The sequence below is a fragment of the Megalobrama amblycephala genome, linkage group LG2 (genome assembly GCF_018812025.1).
Source record: "Megalobrama amblycephala isolate DHTTF-2021 linkage group LG2, ASM1881202v1, whole genome shotgun sequence".
Lineage (NCBI taxonomy): Eukaryota > Metazoa > Chordata > Actinopteri > Cypriniformes > Xenocyprididae > Megalobrama > Megalobrama amblycephala.
In genome coordinates, this window is record NC_063045.1 from 59,940,339 (window position 1) to 59,955,601 (window position 15,263).

The 15,263-nt window shown below is 35.0% G+C and overlaps 1 protein-coding gene across 6 annotated transcripts in view; it reads left to right on the forward strand.

Annotated features, from left to right (window-relative positions):
- Positions 1-15,263, forward strand: part of rph3aa (rabphilin 3A homolog (mouse), a) — a 30,891-nt gene that overhangs the window by 4,234 nt on the left and 11,394 nt on the right. For 5 of the 6 annotated variants that reach the window (XM_048181312.1, XM_048181311.1, XM_048181314.1 and 2 more), the window contains 3 exons: positions 9,286-9,423; positions 12,932-13,061; positions 13,458-13,541. In XM_048181312.1, the coding sequence (XP_048037269.1) occupies positions 9,299-9,423; positions 12,932-13,061; positions 13,458-13,541 (339 nt within the window). In that variant the 5' untranslated portion in view covers positions 9,286-9,298. Of the gene's footprint in view, positions 1-9,284; positions 9,424-12,931; positions 13,062-13,457; positions 13,542-15,263 lie in introns of those variants that run through there. The other variant, XM_048181316.1, reaches the window with a different exon arrangement.

A 15,263-nucleotide genomic window follows, 5' to 3' on the forward strand; every position in this document is an offset into this window, starting at 1 on the left:
AATCTAAAAAAAAATAAATAAAAATGTTTGCATGTTTTTTGTTATCATATTTGATACATCAGGCTTTTATATAGTATGATACGGAAGAGGATTAGGGCCAAGCAGTAATAAAAAAATAAAACCATCTCGAGAGTAAAGTTGTTAAATTTCGAGAAAAAAGTCGAGATAAAATGTTGAGAATAAACTCGTTAAATTACGAGAAAAAAAATCGTTAAATTATGAATTTGTTCTCATAATTTAACGACTTTTTTCTCATAATTTAATGACTTTATTCTCAACATTTTATCTCGACTTTTTTCTTGAAATTTAACGACATTTTTCTCATAATTTAACGAATTTTCTCGTAATTTAACGACTTTTTTCTCATAATTTAACGAATTTGTTCTCGTAATTTAACAACTTTTTTCTTGCAATTTAATGACTTTATTCTCAACATTTTATCTCGACTTTTTTCTCAATTTTACGACATTTTTCTCATAATTTAACGAATTTGTTCTCGTAATTTAACAACTTTTTTCTCATAATTTAATGACTTTATTCTCAACATTTTATCTCGACTTTTTTCTCGAAATGTAACGACATTTTTCTCATAATTTAACGAATTTGTTCTCATAATTTAACAACTTTTTTCTCGCAATTTAATGACTTTATTCTCAACATTTTATCTTGACTTTTTTCTCGCAATTTAATGACTTTATTCTCAACATTTTATCTCGACTTTTTTCTCGAAATGTAACGACTTTTTTCTCGTAATTTAATGACTTTATTCTCAATGTTTTATCTCGACTTTTTTCTCGAAATGTAACAACATTTTTCTCATAATTTAACGAATTTGTTCTCATAATTTAACGACTTTTCTCGCAATTTAATGACTTTATTCTCAACATTTTATCTCGACTTTTTTCTCGAAATTTAACGATATTTTTCTCATAATTTAATGAATTTGTTCTCGTAATTTAACGACTTTTTTCTCGCAATTTAACGATATTTTTCTCATAATTTAACGAATTTGTTCTCATAATTTAACGACTTTTTTCTCGAAATTTAACAACTTTTTTCTCGTAATTTAATGACTTTATTCTCAACATTTTATCTCAACTTTTTTCTCGAAATGTAACATTTTTCTCATAATTTAACGAATTTGTTCTCATAATTTAACGACTTTTTTCTCGCAATTTAATGACTTTATTCTCAACATTTTATCTCGACTTTTTTCTCGAAATTTAACAACATTTTTCTCATAATTTAACAAATTTGTTCTCGTAATTTAACGACTTTTTTCTCGTAATTTAATTACTTTATTCTCAACATTTTATCTCGACTTTTTTCTTGAAATTTAACAACTTTTTTCTCGAAATTTAACAACTTTAATCTCGAGATGGTTTTATTTTTTTATTATTGCTTGGCCCTAATCCTCTTCCGTAGTATGATATAGTGAGAATATGGAGTTCATACTTGAGCAGAATAAAAACCCCTTTTATTCTGAAGCCCAAACTGAGCAGAACTATGCGATTTGGTGCAGATGCTATTTATATGGCCAAAATGTAAGATGAAATTCTGATAGCTTTTAATGTAAATCAATGAGATCTTCTGTAGCAGATTACTTAAAATACATATAAATATCAGTTCTTACTCTATATCTTCCATTTATTTGTCTTAAATAAGAAAACATGTCTTAAATAATATATTTAAATGCATTTATAACATATAATGCAAAGCAATACAATGATGAATTAAAGATCATTGTATGGCCTGATGTATCATACTTGACACATTTTTTTCTAAATAATTATGTTTGGATAAACAAGTAAATATAATTTACTTCATTCCAGTAAATGTTCATCTTGAAATATTACCAACAATATAAAAGTTACTCTTACATTTACTTTTAAAATCAGTAAAGATTTCACAGCAAAAATGACACGTGATCCGTGACCTGAAAGGGAACGTTTTTACAATTATACTAAAAGGCCTTTTACTTGCTAAAAAGTCTAAACTATCAATCAGATGATAGTAGGCATGGAGATTGTGTACAACAGGGTATTTTTTAGCAACGTTTTGATCGTGTTTGATCGTTTGCGTAACACATATGATACAGTAGGATTTATAGGGTTAATAATTCCCATGTTTTGTGAAAAAGAAAGCATTTATTGCTAATAGATTTTCATAATGAAATGTAATTTTTCACATCTAGCTGTTCTTTTCTTTCAGTGGTAAATGAAACCTTTGGTAAATCCTCTTTGGATGCCCCCTACACTATATTAGAGACATGGTGGGCTATAGCATTAATGAAATACTGAAAACCAGCTGTGTGCTTACCTACCGCAGACAGATGGCCAAGGACGTCACGCATCTGGGTGTAACGTCCCTGTGCATTGATTTGTTGTGTAGATACTTAAAAACTTGTCAGCATGAAGTGGCATTTGCAATGTTTTCCTTCCATATTGTGACATGAGTCTAACAGAAAAAAATACAGCACAAGAGTTGGTTTTATCAATCAGGAAATGACTGGACTGTGAAAAGCGGTTTCTGGTGATGTCAGCCAAAGCAGAGCAAGTTATTACAGTTTTGAGGAAAACTTATGAGGATATGAAAACATTGCAATAATGTGCAAATAATGAATAATTCACATTAAGATGGGGAACATCATCATATTTTATCCATCAGGAATTGTTTGGATGGTGAAATGTGGTTTCTGTATGTCAGGGAAGCCATCAGAGAGATTGTGCACCACTAAATCATTCACAATAAGACCAGAAACATATATTATTTAATGTTGACTTTAACATTCACCTTTTACTCTATAATCAGAGAGGTCCCAAAACAGAGCCTTGAGGTACTCCTCTCACTTTGCTGAGGGCTGTGTAGAAAATATCTCCCCCATTGAATACATTCGCCGCTCAAAGGCGTGTAAAAATAAGGGTAACCCTCTTTGACAGTCCACTGTCAGCTCTGCATCCACACAGCTGTGGATTTATCACTATTCTGCATCCGTTAACTCAAAGGAAGACGCATCAAAATGGCGGTAAAGGGATAAACTTGTTGGGGTTCTCAGTAATCTGGTAAGCCGCTTCTTACCAGTGAAGCTCTCAACGTCTAGAGTAGGTGGATGATCTTGTGCGTGCTGATGCTGATGTTGTGTTAGTGTGCATTCTGTGAGAAGAGTGTATGTTACAGGAATAAGTTAAGTAGGTCAGATACAGTGTATCAAGGCTTTTTAAAATTTTATACATGCGCTTTCCGTGACTGCATCATGCTGGTGAATTATCAGAAATGTCACATGCAACTCATCTTGTTGCAAAGCAAGCATTAAATGCTTTTTATAAATCAAGTCTTCAGTGTCACGTATATAGCCTTTCTTTTCTGTTTTTCTTAAGTTAGATTGATCTTATCATCTCTATTTCCTGCAAAAAGAGAATGCGTTTTTTGGGGGCTTTGTTCAAATCCATTTTTCCAGGTCGTTGGGCCTTTTGCAATGGCCGTGCACACAGACACTCACTCGCAAGTGCACACTGTAAAATCCCTGAGAGGACCAAATTGTATTGTGGAGCTAAAACGCCTCGGTTTCTTTTTACTTCACGTCAATTTGTGGAGCATTTCCGTGGGCTAGTGACGCTTCTCCTCCTCGGCAGCTGCTGATGAATTCTAAGTGACATGGGTTTTTCCTCTTGGCAGCGCAGCAAGGCAAACCTGGCATCGCTGTGTTCCGGAGCTGCTTGCTAAGCGCGCCTTTTCTTTCCTGTTATGAAAGCTTCCCAACACCTGATTTATTGGTTATGTTTGCAGAAGAATCTAAGTACATTTTGTAAATAACTTTTTTGGCCATTTTATTGAGAGTAAAAAGATGAGAAATTATGTCGACAACGTGGTGGAAAGTCAAGCTGGATTTGAATCCTCATCTCCCACATTAGCAACATGGCTTAATGCACATGGAGCTTAATGCCAAGTGTGCACTACAACACTGAAGCATGCCAGCCTTTGATGCTTTAAAAAGATCACAGCTAAAGTTCCTGTAGCAGTGTTATTTTAGTATCTTTAAAGGGTTAGTTCACCCAAAAATGAAAATTATGTCATTAATGACTCACCCTCGTGTCGTTCCAAACCCGTAAGACCTTCGTTCATCTTCAGAACACAGTTTAAGATATTTTAGATTTAGTCCGAGAGCTTTCTGTCCCTCCATTGAAAATGTATGTACGGTAGACTGTCCATGTCCAGAAAGGTAATAAAAACATCATCAAAGTAGTCCATGTGACATCAGTGGGTTAGTTAGAATTTGTTGAAGCATCGAAAATACATTTTGGTCCAAAAATAACAAAAACTATGACTTTATTCAGCATTGTCTTCTCTTCCGGAATCCTTTCCATTGAATTGATTCCATTGAATTGATTCCACTGAATTGATTCCATTGAATCCTTTCATCTGTCAGCGTTGGTAATGCACTTTTACGTCGTTGTTTTTGGCGATTAGGACATCCGCGACATGCACACTTATGCACCGTTTAAAAAAATATAGCAATACCAAAATACAAACAATGTAGAATAGCTTGAATACAGCGTGCGTCTCCCTCAGACTGTAAACGAAGCTCGGGCGCACCGGATAACACTGCGGATGTCACTGCGGAGTCATGAACCCGGATTGACAACAGACCCGGAAGAGAAGACAATGCTGAATAAAGTCATAGTTTTTGTTATTTTTGGACCAAAATGTATTTTCGATGCTTCAAAAACTTCTAACTAACCCACTGATGTCACATGGACTACTTTGATGATGTTTTTATTACCTTTCTGGACATGGACAGTATACCGTACATACATTTTCAATGGAGGGACAGAAAGCTCTCGGATTAAATCTAAAATATCTTAAACTGTGTTCCGAAGATGAACGGAGGTCTTACGGGTTTGGAACGACATGAGGGTGAGTCATTAATGACATAATTTTCATTTTTGGGTGAACTAACCCTTTAATATGCTATTATTTTTTGTTAATATTTTGGATTTTATTTTTACATTTTCTGTTTTCATTTTAGTTAAAGTTTTAGTAATTTTGTTGTTTTTGTCATTAGTTCTTTTTTAAATATGTCTATAACATGTCTAAACATGAGGGTGAGCAAATAATGTCTTTCCATGACCATTGTTACCACATGCAATATGCAACACAATCTATCCAAATTACAAAAATATGCAAACAACAGCACAATTTACATGATTAAGCATCTAAATCATCATGTGTAAAACTTCTTTTGGTCCATTTATTCTTCTTTGATATGATTACAGACGTCCCAGCACATCTTTCCGTTCACCACCCACTCGATGAATAACAGTCCCAATTAATCCAAGCATCATTATCCCACATCTCGTTAACCTGCTTGAGGCATTCTGCTGGTTGGAAGTAAGATTACTTATCTTGATGTGTTTAAATAGGCCTACTGTATTCTGGAATTTCAGGACTGGTTTGGAAAAAGTGTATGTGGACGAATGGAGCAGGTGTTTTTGCTAGAGGCGGCCATGTAGTTGGGGGGTCTGCAAGCCCCAGGGCATATATAAATCACAGCACAAGAGCTCACTAGAGTGTATTATAGGCAATAATATCAGCCATGCTGGAACAGCTGAGGATATAGATTGTGGATGTGCGCAGGGATGTTGTCAACCGCAGGCAGGTGTGGAAAAGAAGTGGCGTTTGCCAAATCCAGGCGTGCTGACATCGCTGATCAAACCGACTCGGTTTTATGTGCCAAATGTCTAATCTGGTTCCAGGGCACAATGATGTGGCATTTAGGTTTTAATATGTGAAATCAGATTGCCAATGAAGGTCTGCTGGCCTCCATCTCTGTTACAAATAACTGGTTGGTTTCATTAATGAACGCTCTTCTTATGCTATACGGTTCTTTGAAGATTGTAAATGTTCTTGCTGTTTCATTATAGGTTCTTCAGATCTGTTTTGGTTTCTGGGTTCCTTAAAGGGTTAGTTCACCCAAAAATGAAAATTATCCCATGATTTACTCACTCTCAAGCCATCCTAGGTGTATATGACTATCTTTTTTCAGCCCAACACAATCTGAGATATATTTAAAGGTGCCATTGAACATTTTTTTACAAGATGTAATACAAGTCTAAGGTGTCCCCTGAATGTGTCTGTGAAGTTTCAGCTCAAAATTCCCCATAGATTTTTTTTTAAATTCATTTTTTAACTGCCTATTTTGGGGCATCATTAAATATGAGCCGATTCAGGGCTGCGGCCCCTTTAAATCTCACGCTCCCCCACCCCCGGAGCTCGCGCTTGCCTTGAACAGCATAAACAAAGTTCACACAGCTAATATAACCCTCACAATGGATCTTTACAAAGTGTTCGTCATGCATGCTGCATGCATGCATCGGATTATGTGAGTATTGTATTTATTTGGATGTTTACATTTGATTCTCTATGAGTTTGAGGCTGTGCTCCGTGGCTAACGGCTAATGCTACACTGTTGGAGAGATTTATAAAGAATGAAGTTGTGTTTATGAATTATACAGACTGCAAGTGTTTAATAATGAAAATAGCGACGGCTCTTGTCTCCGTGAATACAGTAAGAAACGATGGTAACTTTAACCACATTTAACAGTACATTAGCAACATGCTAACGAAACATTAGAAAGACAGTTTACAAATATCACTAAAAATATAATGTAATCATGGATCATGTCAGTTATTATTGCTCCATCTGCCATTTTTCGCTGTTGTTCTTGCTTGCTTACCTAGTCTGATGATTCAGCTGTGCACAGATCCAGACGTTAATACTGGCTGCCCTTGTCTAATGCCTTGAACATGAGCTGGCATATGCAAATATTGGGGTCGTACATATTAATGATCCCGACTGTTACGTAACAGTCAGTGTTATGTTGAGATTCACCTGTTTTTTGTAGGTTTTTTAAACAAATGAGATTTATATAAGAAGGAGGAAACAATGGAGTTTGAGACTCACTGTATGTCATTTCCATGTACTGAACTCTTGTTATTCAACTATGCCAAGATAAATTAAATTTTTAATTCTAGGGCACCTTTAAAAATATCCTTGCTCTTCCAAGCATTATAATGATAGTGAATGGGGGGCGAGATTTTGAAGCCCAAAAAATGCATCCACCTATCATATAAAATAATCCATACGGCTCCAGGGGGTTAATATAGGCCTTCTGAAGCAAAGCGATGGATATTTGTTAGAAAAATATCCATATTTAAAACTTCATTAACTATAATATCTAGCTTCTGGCAGACAGATGTATGCATCGATTTGCGGCGGAAGAGTAACCTCTGACTTGACGCATGACGTAATGACAAACACGGAAGCGTAGAGGATAGAGCAAAGCAAAACACCGGTCATTAGAATTCTAAAACAAGATTTTTTAAAGCGAAATGTCGGAGGATTTCTATGTAAGAGAGTTTGTTGCACAGCTCTATTTGTTTAAACTGCGAGAAGCATCTAAGCTTACGATACTCCTACATCCTACATCATACATCGCATCACTTGCGACTTGCGCAGTATGCGTACGGTCGTCTGCTGGAAGCTAGTTATTTTAGTTTATAAAGCTTTAAATGTGCATATTTTCATTACAAAAAACCATGGCTTCACTTCAGAAGGCCTTTATTACACCCCTGGAGCCGTATGAATTATTTTTGGATGCATTTTTTGGGTTTCAAAATCTCACCCCCCCATTCACTATCATTATAAAGCTTGGAAGAGCCAGGATATTTTTAAATATGTCTCCAATTGTGTTCATCTGAATGAAGATAGTCATTTACACCTAGAATGGCTTGAGAGTGAGTAAATCATGGGATCCTTTTCATTTTTGGGTGAACTATCCCTTTAATCCTGTATATATAACCATGAGCTGAAGGGAGATTTTACAGAAGGCATGTAGTAGATTAGGTGCAACAGCAAACATTTTGATCATGTTGATAATTTAGAGGCCTAATATATTTGTGTATCAAATATGATACAGTAGGCTTAATATATTATTAGATGTTTAACATATAACTGTTCTCTTTTGGCAGCTGTGCTTGCTTTTTATGAGACTGTCTAGATTTCATGGCTCAGTGATATTGAATTTGATTTAGCCATTAATGCAATAATGCAGTCAATGTCCTGAACATCCCAGCATAGAAAATGACATTTAGGGCACAATGATGCACTGCCCTAACATCTGACCCTACCAGAAAGACATAGACTGGCTCCTAATCTATTATAGTCTGTGACAAATGGTTTTTCAGATGTTGCTTTTGCATGTTAATAATAGACTGGCAAAGAGCTGTGAAACGTCCACATCGAATAAATGGAAAATACTCTGGTGCGTGAGTGCGAGAAATTATAACTAAATCCAACAAGAGGAGCTTGCACACATAATCGTAGAAGATTTCTTTCAAATTGCTTTTATTCAGAGGCCAAAAAAATGTGCTCAGTGCCAAGAGAAAATGTGCTGCTTGTAATAAATCTGGTTAAGCTGGTGAGCAAAATGTCTTCCGCTTCCTTCCTTTTCTTTGTTTATCGTTCCATAAATGTGTCTCCATCTGCATTGGATGTTATTTGTATATAGCTTCGTTTACAGTTGCAGGCGTTTACATTTAAGTGCAAGGCTGACATTTTTGTCAGCGTCAGCATTTCGTATTAATCTCAGTAGGGTTTTCAGCACAGCTAATGCAAACACATTTGATTTTTGATGATGGTTTTAGTGCAGCCTTTGAAGAACCAGCAGGCCCTTGGAGACGCCAGGAATGCATGCTTGTTCGTGATGGACGCGCTTTCTATGGAAACGGCTGATGAGATGAATAGTGACAGTGCTGGTGAGAGTGTGATGTAATTTCTGATCATCACTCTCCCTCTATTTCCCCTTTATTCAGTCTCCGTGTCCTCCTCCTCTTCATTTCACCCCCAGATGGCAATCAGTCATGTCCTCTGTCACCTCGACATTTTCAATCAGCGGTTCGAGCGTCTCTGTGGGGACGAAATAGAATTTGCCCAACACTCCGGAAAGAGCGGTGCATTGACTCATTAATGATATGACATGCTGTAATGTCAAAAGGCATCGAGTAGATTTCACTTTCACTGGAGATAAAGCACAAAAACAGCTGTTGTAATTGCTCTACCTTTAAAAAATTATTTCCTGACTGATGCGTCTCCGTATGCACAGGACTAAAATCCCTTCTGTTGTCGATTGTGATTGGGTAATAATATGGACAGATGGGTGTTTTTGGTTGTGCATTTAAGCATTCGGCACTGCAGATGTGTTTGACTATTGTGCTTGTGTGCTTTAGGACCGGCTGTGAGATGTACGGCAGGCAGATGGAGTCCAACGTCGGAGCCGAGGAGCTGACGGACGAGGAGAAGGAAATTATCAACAATGTGCTGGCGAGAGCCAAGATGATGGAGGCCATGGAGCAAGAGAGGATTGGGTGAGACATTGACTTGAAGTCGTCCTTTTGTTCTTTTCCCAATTGAGATCTCTTTAACTTGTCAGTTGTCTCTCCTAGACACCAATGGGACTTATTTTGTAAGATAGACCCAGAAAAAAAACTTTTTTTATTGCATGTACACTGCCATTTAAAAGTTTGGGTCAGCCCAAAAAGTTTTTTTTTTTTTTTTTTTTTTTTTTTTTAAAGATGTGAATACTTTTATTCAGCAAGGAAGCATTAAATGTGGGAGAGAGAGGGGGACAGGATTGGGAAAGCTCCGGGTCACCCGAAGCGCAACAGCACTATATGTCGGTGTGCTGCCCACAAGGCTATCGGCACAGACAAGAACACAGTTTTATAATTTCTTGGTTCAAGAAAGAGCCGAAGTTTGCGATACAGTTTGTCTAGATGCTCTTAAATCAACAATAAGTATGCTTTCCTGTTACATATCACACATGCACACTTCAGTAAGCCAACAAAACACAGGTTAATGTGTTTACATCTCAAAAAAATAGAGTAACAACTGAGACAACCTTGATATTTTAGGTAAAGTAAATCATAATGGAGAACTCTATTAAGTTTCTTGAGATATGAAAAATTTAATGTCTGTGCAATTAAATTGTCCTCTGCCAAAAACAATTATCCCAAATGTCTGTTTCAGACGCTGAAGCGTATTGCTTGTTAGATTTTGTTTTATGGTATCAGCATGATTTATTTTTAGGCTCTGTAGTTTTGTTTTATATGAAAAATTGTCATATGTTTTTTTTTTTTTATTCATCATATGGCATTTCAGGAGAAACATCTGCTACAAAGTAGTAAAAGTTTGGGTTTATAAGGCAATTGATATTCGTTAATATTATAAATTTAATGCAGATGAGAATCAAATTTAAACTGAATTGTACAGAAGAGGATTAGGGCCAAGCAATAATAAAAAAATAAAACCATCTCGAGATTAAAGTTGTTAAATTTTGAGAAAAAATTTGTTAAATTTCGAGAAAAAAGTTGAAATAAAATGTTGAGAATAAACTCATTAAATTACGAGAAAAAAGTCGTTAGATTATGAGAACAAATTCGTTAAATTATGAGAAAAATGTCGTTAAATTTTGAGAAAAAAAGTTGAGATAAAATGTTGAGAATAAAGCTCATTAAATTACGAGAAAAAAGTCATTAAATTATGAGAACAAATTAGTTAAATTATGAGAAAAAATGTCGTTAAATTTCGAGAAAAAACTCGTTAAATTTCAAGAAAAAGGTTGAGATAAAACGTTGAGAAAAAACTCGTTAAATTTCGAGAAAAAAGTTGAAATAAAATGATGAGAATAAACTCATTAAATTACGAGAAAAAAGTCGTTAGATTGAGAACAAATTTGTTAAATTATGAGAAAAATGTCGTTAAATTTCGAGAAAAAAGTCGAGATAAAATGTTGAGAATAAAGTCATTAAATTACGAGAAAAAAGTCGTTAAATTATGAGAACAAATTCGTAATTTAAATTTGTCAACATTTTATCTCGATTTTTTTCTCGTAATTTAATGAGTTTATTCTCAACATTTCATCTCGACTTTTTTCTTGAAATTTAATGAGTTTATTCTCAACATTTTATCTCGACTTTTTTCTTGAAATTTAAAGAGTTTTTTCTCGTAATTTAACGAGTTTATTCTCAACATTTTGTCAACTTTTTTCTTGAAATTTAACGAGTTTATTCTCAACATTTTATCTCGACTTTTTTCTTGAAATTTAATGAGTTTTTTCTCGTAATTTAACGAGTTTATTCTCAACATTTTGTCAACTTTTTTCTTGAAATTTAACGAGTTTATTCTCAACATTTATCTCAACTTTTTTCTTGAAATTTAACGAATTTTTTTTCGTAATTTAATGAGTTTATTCTCAACATTTTATGTCAACTTTTTTCTTGAAATTTAACGAAAACATTTATCTCGACTTTTTTCTTGAAATTTAATGTTTTTCTCGTATTTAACGAGTTTATTCAACATTTTGTCAACTTTTTTCTCGTAATTTAACGAGTTTTTTCAACATTTTGAACTTTTTTCTTGATTTAACGAGTTTATTCTCAACATTTTATCGACTTTTTTCTTGAAATTTAATGAGTTTTTTCTTTATTCTCAACATTTTATGTCAACTTTTTTTTTGAAATTTAACGAGTTTATTCTCAACATTTATCTCAACTTTTTTCTTGAAATTTAACGAGTTTTTTTTCGTAATTTAATGACTTTATTCTCAACATTTTATGTCAACTTTTTTCTTGAAATTTAACGAGTTTATTCTCAACATTTTATCTCGACTTTTTTCTTGAAATTTAATGAGTTTTTTCTCGTAATTTAACGAGTTTATTCTCAACATTTTGTCAACTTTTTTCTTGAAATTTAACAAGAAATTTAACAAGTTTCTCGTAATTTAATGAGTTTATTCTCAACATTTTATCTCAACTTTTTTCTTGAAATTTAACAAGTTTTTTCTCGTAATTTAATGAGTTTATTCTCAACATTTTATCTCAACTTTTTTCTTGAAATTTAACAAGTTTTTTCTCGTAATTTAACGAGTTTATTCTCAACATTATTCTCAACATTTTATCTCAACCTTTTTCTTGAAATTTAATGAGCTTTTTCTCGTAATTTAACGAGTTTATTCTCAACATTTTATCAACTTTTTTCTTGAAATTTAACAAGTTTATTCTCAACATTTTATCTCGACTTTTTTCTTGAAATTTTATGAGTTTTTTCTTGTAATTTAATGAGTTTAATCTCGAGATGGTTTTATTTTTTTATTATTGCTTGACCCTAATCCTCTTCCGTAGAATTGAGCTGAATAATGACACATTGACTGTTATTAGACTGAACTGAATCAACAATTTACAGCTGAAATTGAATTTGTTTCATAATTGATGAATTATATAACATTAACCCAGTGAAGCTGCTTTGAAACAATCCGTATTGTATAAAGCGCTGTATAAATAAATGACTTTACTTGACTTTTCTTGATACTTAAAAGAGCAGTGTGTAATTTCTGCACTGCTAACAGCACAAACGCATTTGCAAAAATAATGACGTTTCAAAAAGGATTTTTCTGACCATTCACTCCACCATAAAAACCCCAGGGTCAGCTCCCTTCTATGAATGCTATTACATTAGCTCACACAGAACTGGACTGGACAAAAGCAATATTGACGAACACCTGAGCCCCCGTGACAGAGGGACATTGGTTCAGAGTTTCCGCTCATTCTGCAGAGCAATCGAGCCCAAGCACATCTGTCCAAGTGATTGAGAAGACGAGTGTGTTTAAGCTTTTTTACAAGCCAAGATTCAGCCGAGGAATGTACTGGAAGAAATTAATAGTGCTAACTTAACAAGAAGTGTACTACCTTCTTTCTCTGTCTCAGCACTTTGCTTGCAAAACGCCTTCACTCACAGTCCTTTACATCAATGCATTTGTATTTAACCACTTGGAGGAGAGTGTGCTGACGTTATACTTTGTCGTGTTTCGTCCCGCAGGCGTCTAGTAAATCGCCTGGACAGCATGAAGCGGACGGCCTGCGGTGACGGCTATTCCCGTTGTTTACTCTGCGGCCAGCAGTTCGGCCTCACGGGCGTCAGCGCGGTCGTGTGTGCTGAGTGCAAAAAGGTAGACATGAGCTGTGTCCCAGTTCAGAGCCTTCGACCTCATTCAATTATCTAATGCACGTCTTCCAATAATGATGATCCAAAAATAACCAAGCAGAAATGAATGAGCGATATGCACTTATCTTTATTATGCCCTGCCCATTACAGAGCCACGTGCACATTTAAGAGGGATGCCAATCAGTCTACATGATCGAAAATAAAGACACAGTCGCAATACACAGGCCTGTTTTTTGGCACATGACACAAAGATCAATAGACTCTTTATTGATCCCGCAGGGGATATTTAGTGTGTGGCCTGTTTTTCAGTAGTGATGGAACTCCAGAGGAGGTTAATGCCATCTGAGTGCGTTTACACCTGCGCAGCCTCCTGAGGCTTGTTTGTGTTTCACCCCCACAGAACATGTGCACTAAGTGCGGCGTTCAAAGCATCAGTCGTTCCAGTCCAAAATGGCTGTGCAAAATCTGCTGTGAGCAAAAAGAGGTGAGATGCAAACCTAAAATTGTCATTATTCGCTGATTTTTTTTTTTTTTTTCACACAAGGGGGGAATTTTTGAGCCGACAATAACAGTTCATTGTGACCATGAATGTCAAAAAGTGGCATAAAAGTATCATTAAAGTAGACTTGTGTACTAGCCTTGTGAAGTCATATGATCATCGATCTCTATTAGGAAGGGCCGTAGGCATTGAGAGGGACAAGTCCCCTTCAATAATTGGAAATGACTAAATTGTCCTCTCCAATATTTGATATTTCTTCATGCTGCTCGCCATTACACACCGCTGTTAGGATGACAGAGTTTAAAAAGTTACATTTTTAGGCTGGTTTGCCTCTGCTGTCTAACAGCGCTCGTCAATGTCAAAATGATGGCCAATCAGATCAAAGAAAGCGGGGCTTACCGTTCACTAAAGATGAATGTGAAATCCAACGCGGCGCTTTTAGTTTTTACTGTGAAAGAGTGCTTGTGTGCCTGCGATAAGTAGCTAAACATTGAATATTTCACAATTATTTTATGATGGATATGTTTAACGACCCACAATAACATACAGTGGTGCAAAATACTCAACTTTTTTTTTTTTTAAATATGCTATCATTTAAATTATGTCATTCCTAACTGAATGTGACGAGACGAGAAGGTTTTTACTTTTTTTTTTGACTTATTAGACATACAAACAAGAGTACATGTGTTCATATTTTTAAATAAAATATTATTTGCAAAGAGTTTAAATGGACTATTTTACAACTATAAGCTATAATCAGACCTAGAACTTATTTTTTCTTCTTTTTATTCCCTTAAATCCCTTATTTATTACTTTAGACATGTTGTGCCATTTGATGACATTGACACCAAACACTATTGGCCTTTTTTGTTGCAGTTTTATTTTAGTATCAATAGCTGCATTTCCATTACCCTTCAAATTGCACAAATTGAAAATACGCCCAATGGAAACACGTCAATTTCGCAAAAAGCTCCTATTTACTGCAAAAAAGTTTTTACTGCAATGGAAACAGTTTTTTCGCATTTACAGGTCACCTAGCGTACGTGAAAGTTGATCATTCTTTAAAGATGGCACGGTATGTTTGGATAGACGAGACTCATAAAAGACAAAAAGAATTATGGGAATACTGGATTCTAAACAACAAAGAAATGCCACAATTTATCAAGACCTCAAAGCAGATAGGAGGGAGAAACACCCAGAAACACATCATACATTTACATTTTACATTTTATGCATTTGGCAGACGCTTTTATCCAAAGCGACATACATTGCCTTATACTATACATTTGTATCTGAGTATGTGCAATCCCTGGGATTGAACCCATGACCTTGGCATTGCTAGTGCCACGCTCTAACCACTGAGCTATAATTTAGTCATCATACGTGGCCGATCCCAAGTATAAGGGGCTTTCCTTGCCATTAATGCTTGGATAAAATGCCTGCATCTCCTTCAGTTAAAAATAAAGTGCAATGGCTGTAATACTTAAACCTACTAACATTCGTTGCCATGATTTTTGGAAAGACTTATCGTGAAAGGAAAAAATGACATTTTAGTCACATATAACATCAGTTAATGGAAATACCGGCATTTCGCAATTTTTAAAAGTGTTTTTTTTAATCAATATTTAGAAAATAACGTAAAAGTTTTGCACAAATCTGTAATGGAAACTCGGCTATTGATAAACTATTTTTTAGAGTTTTTGTTAA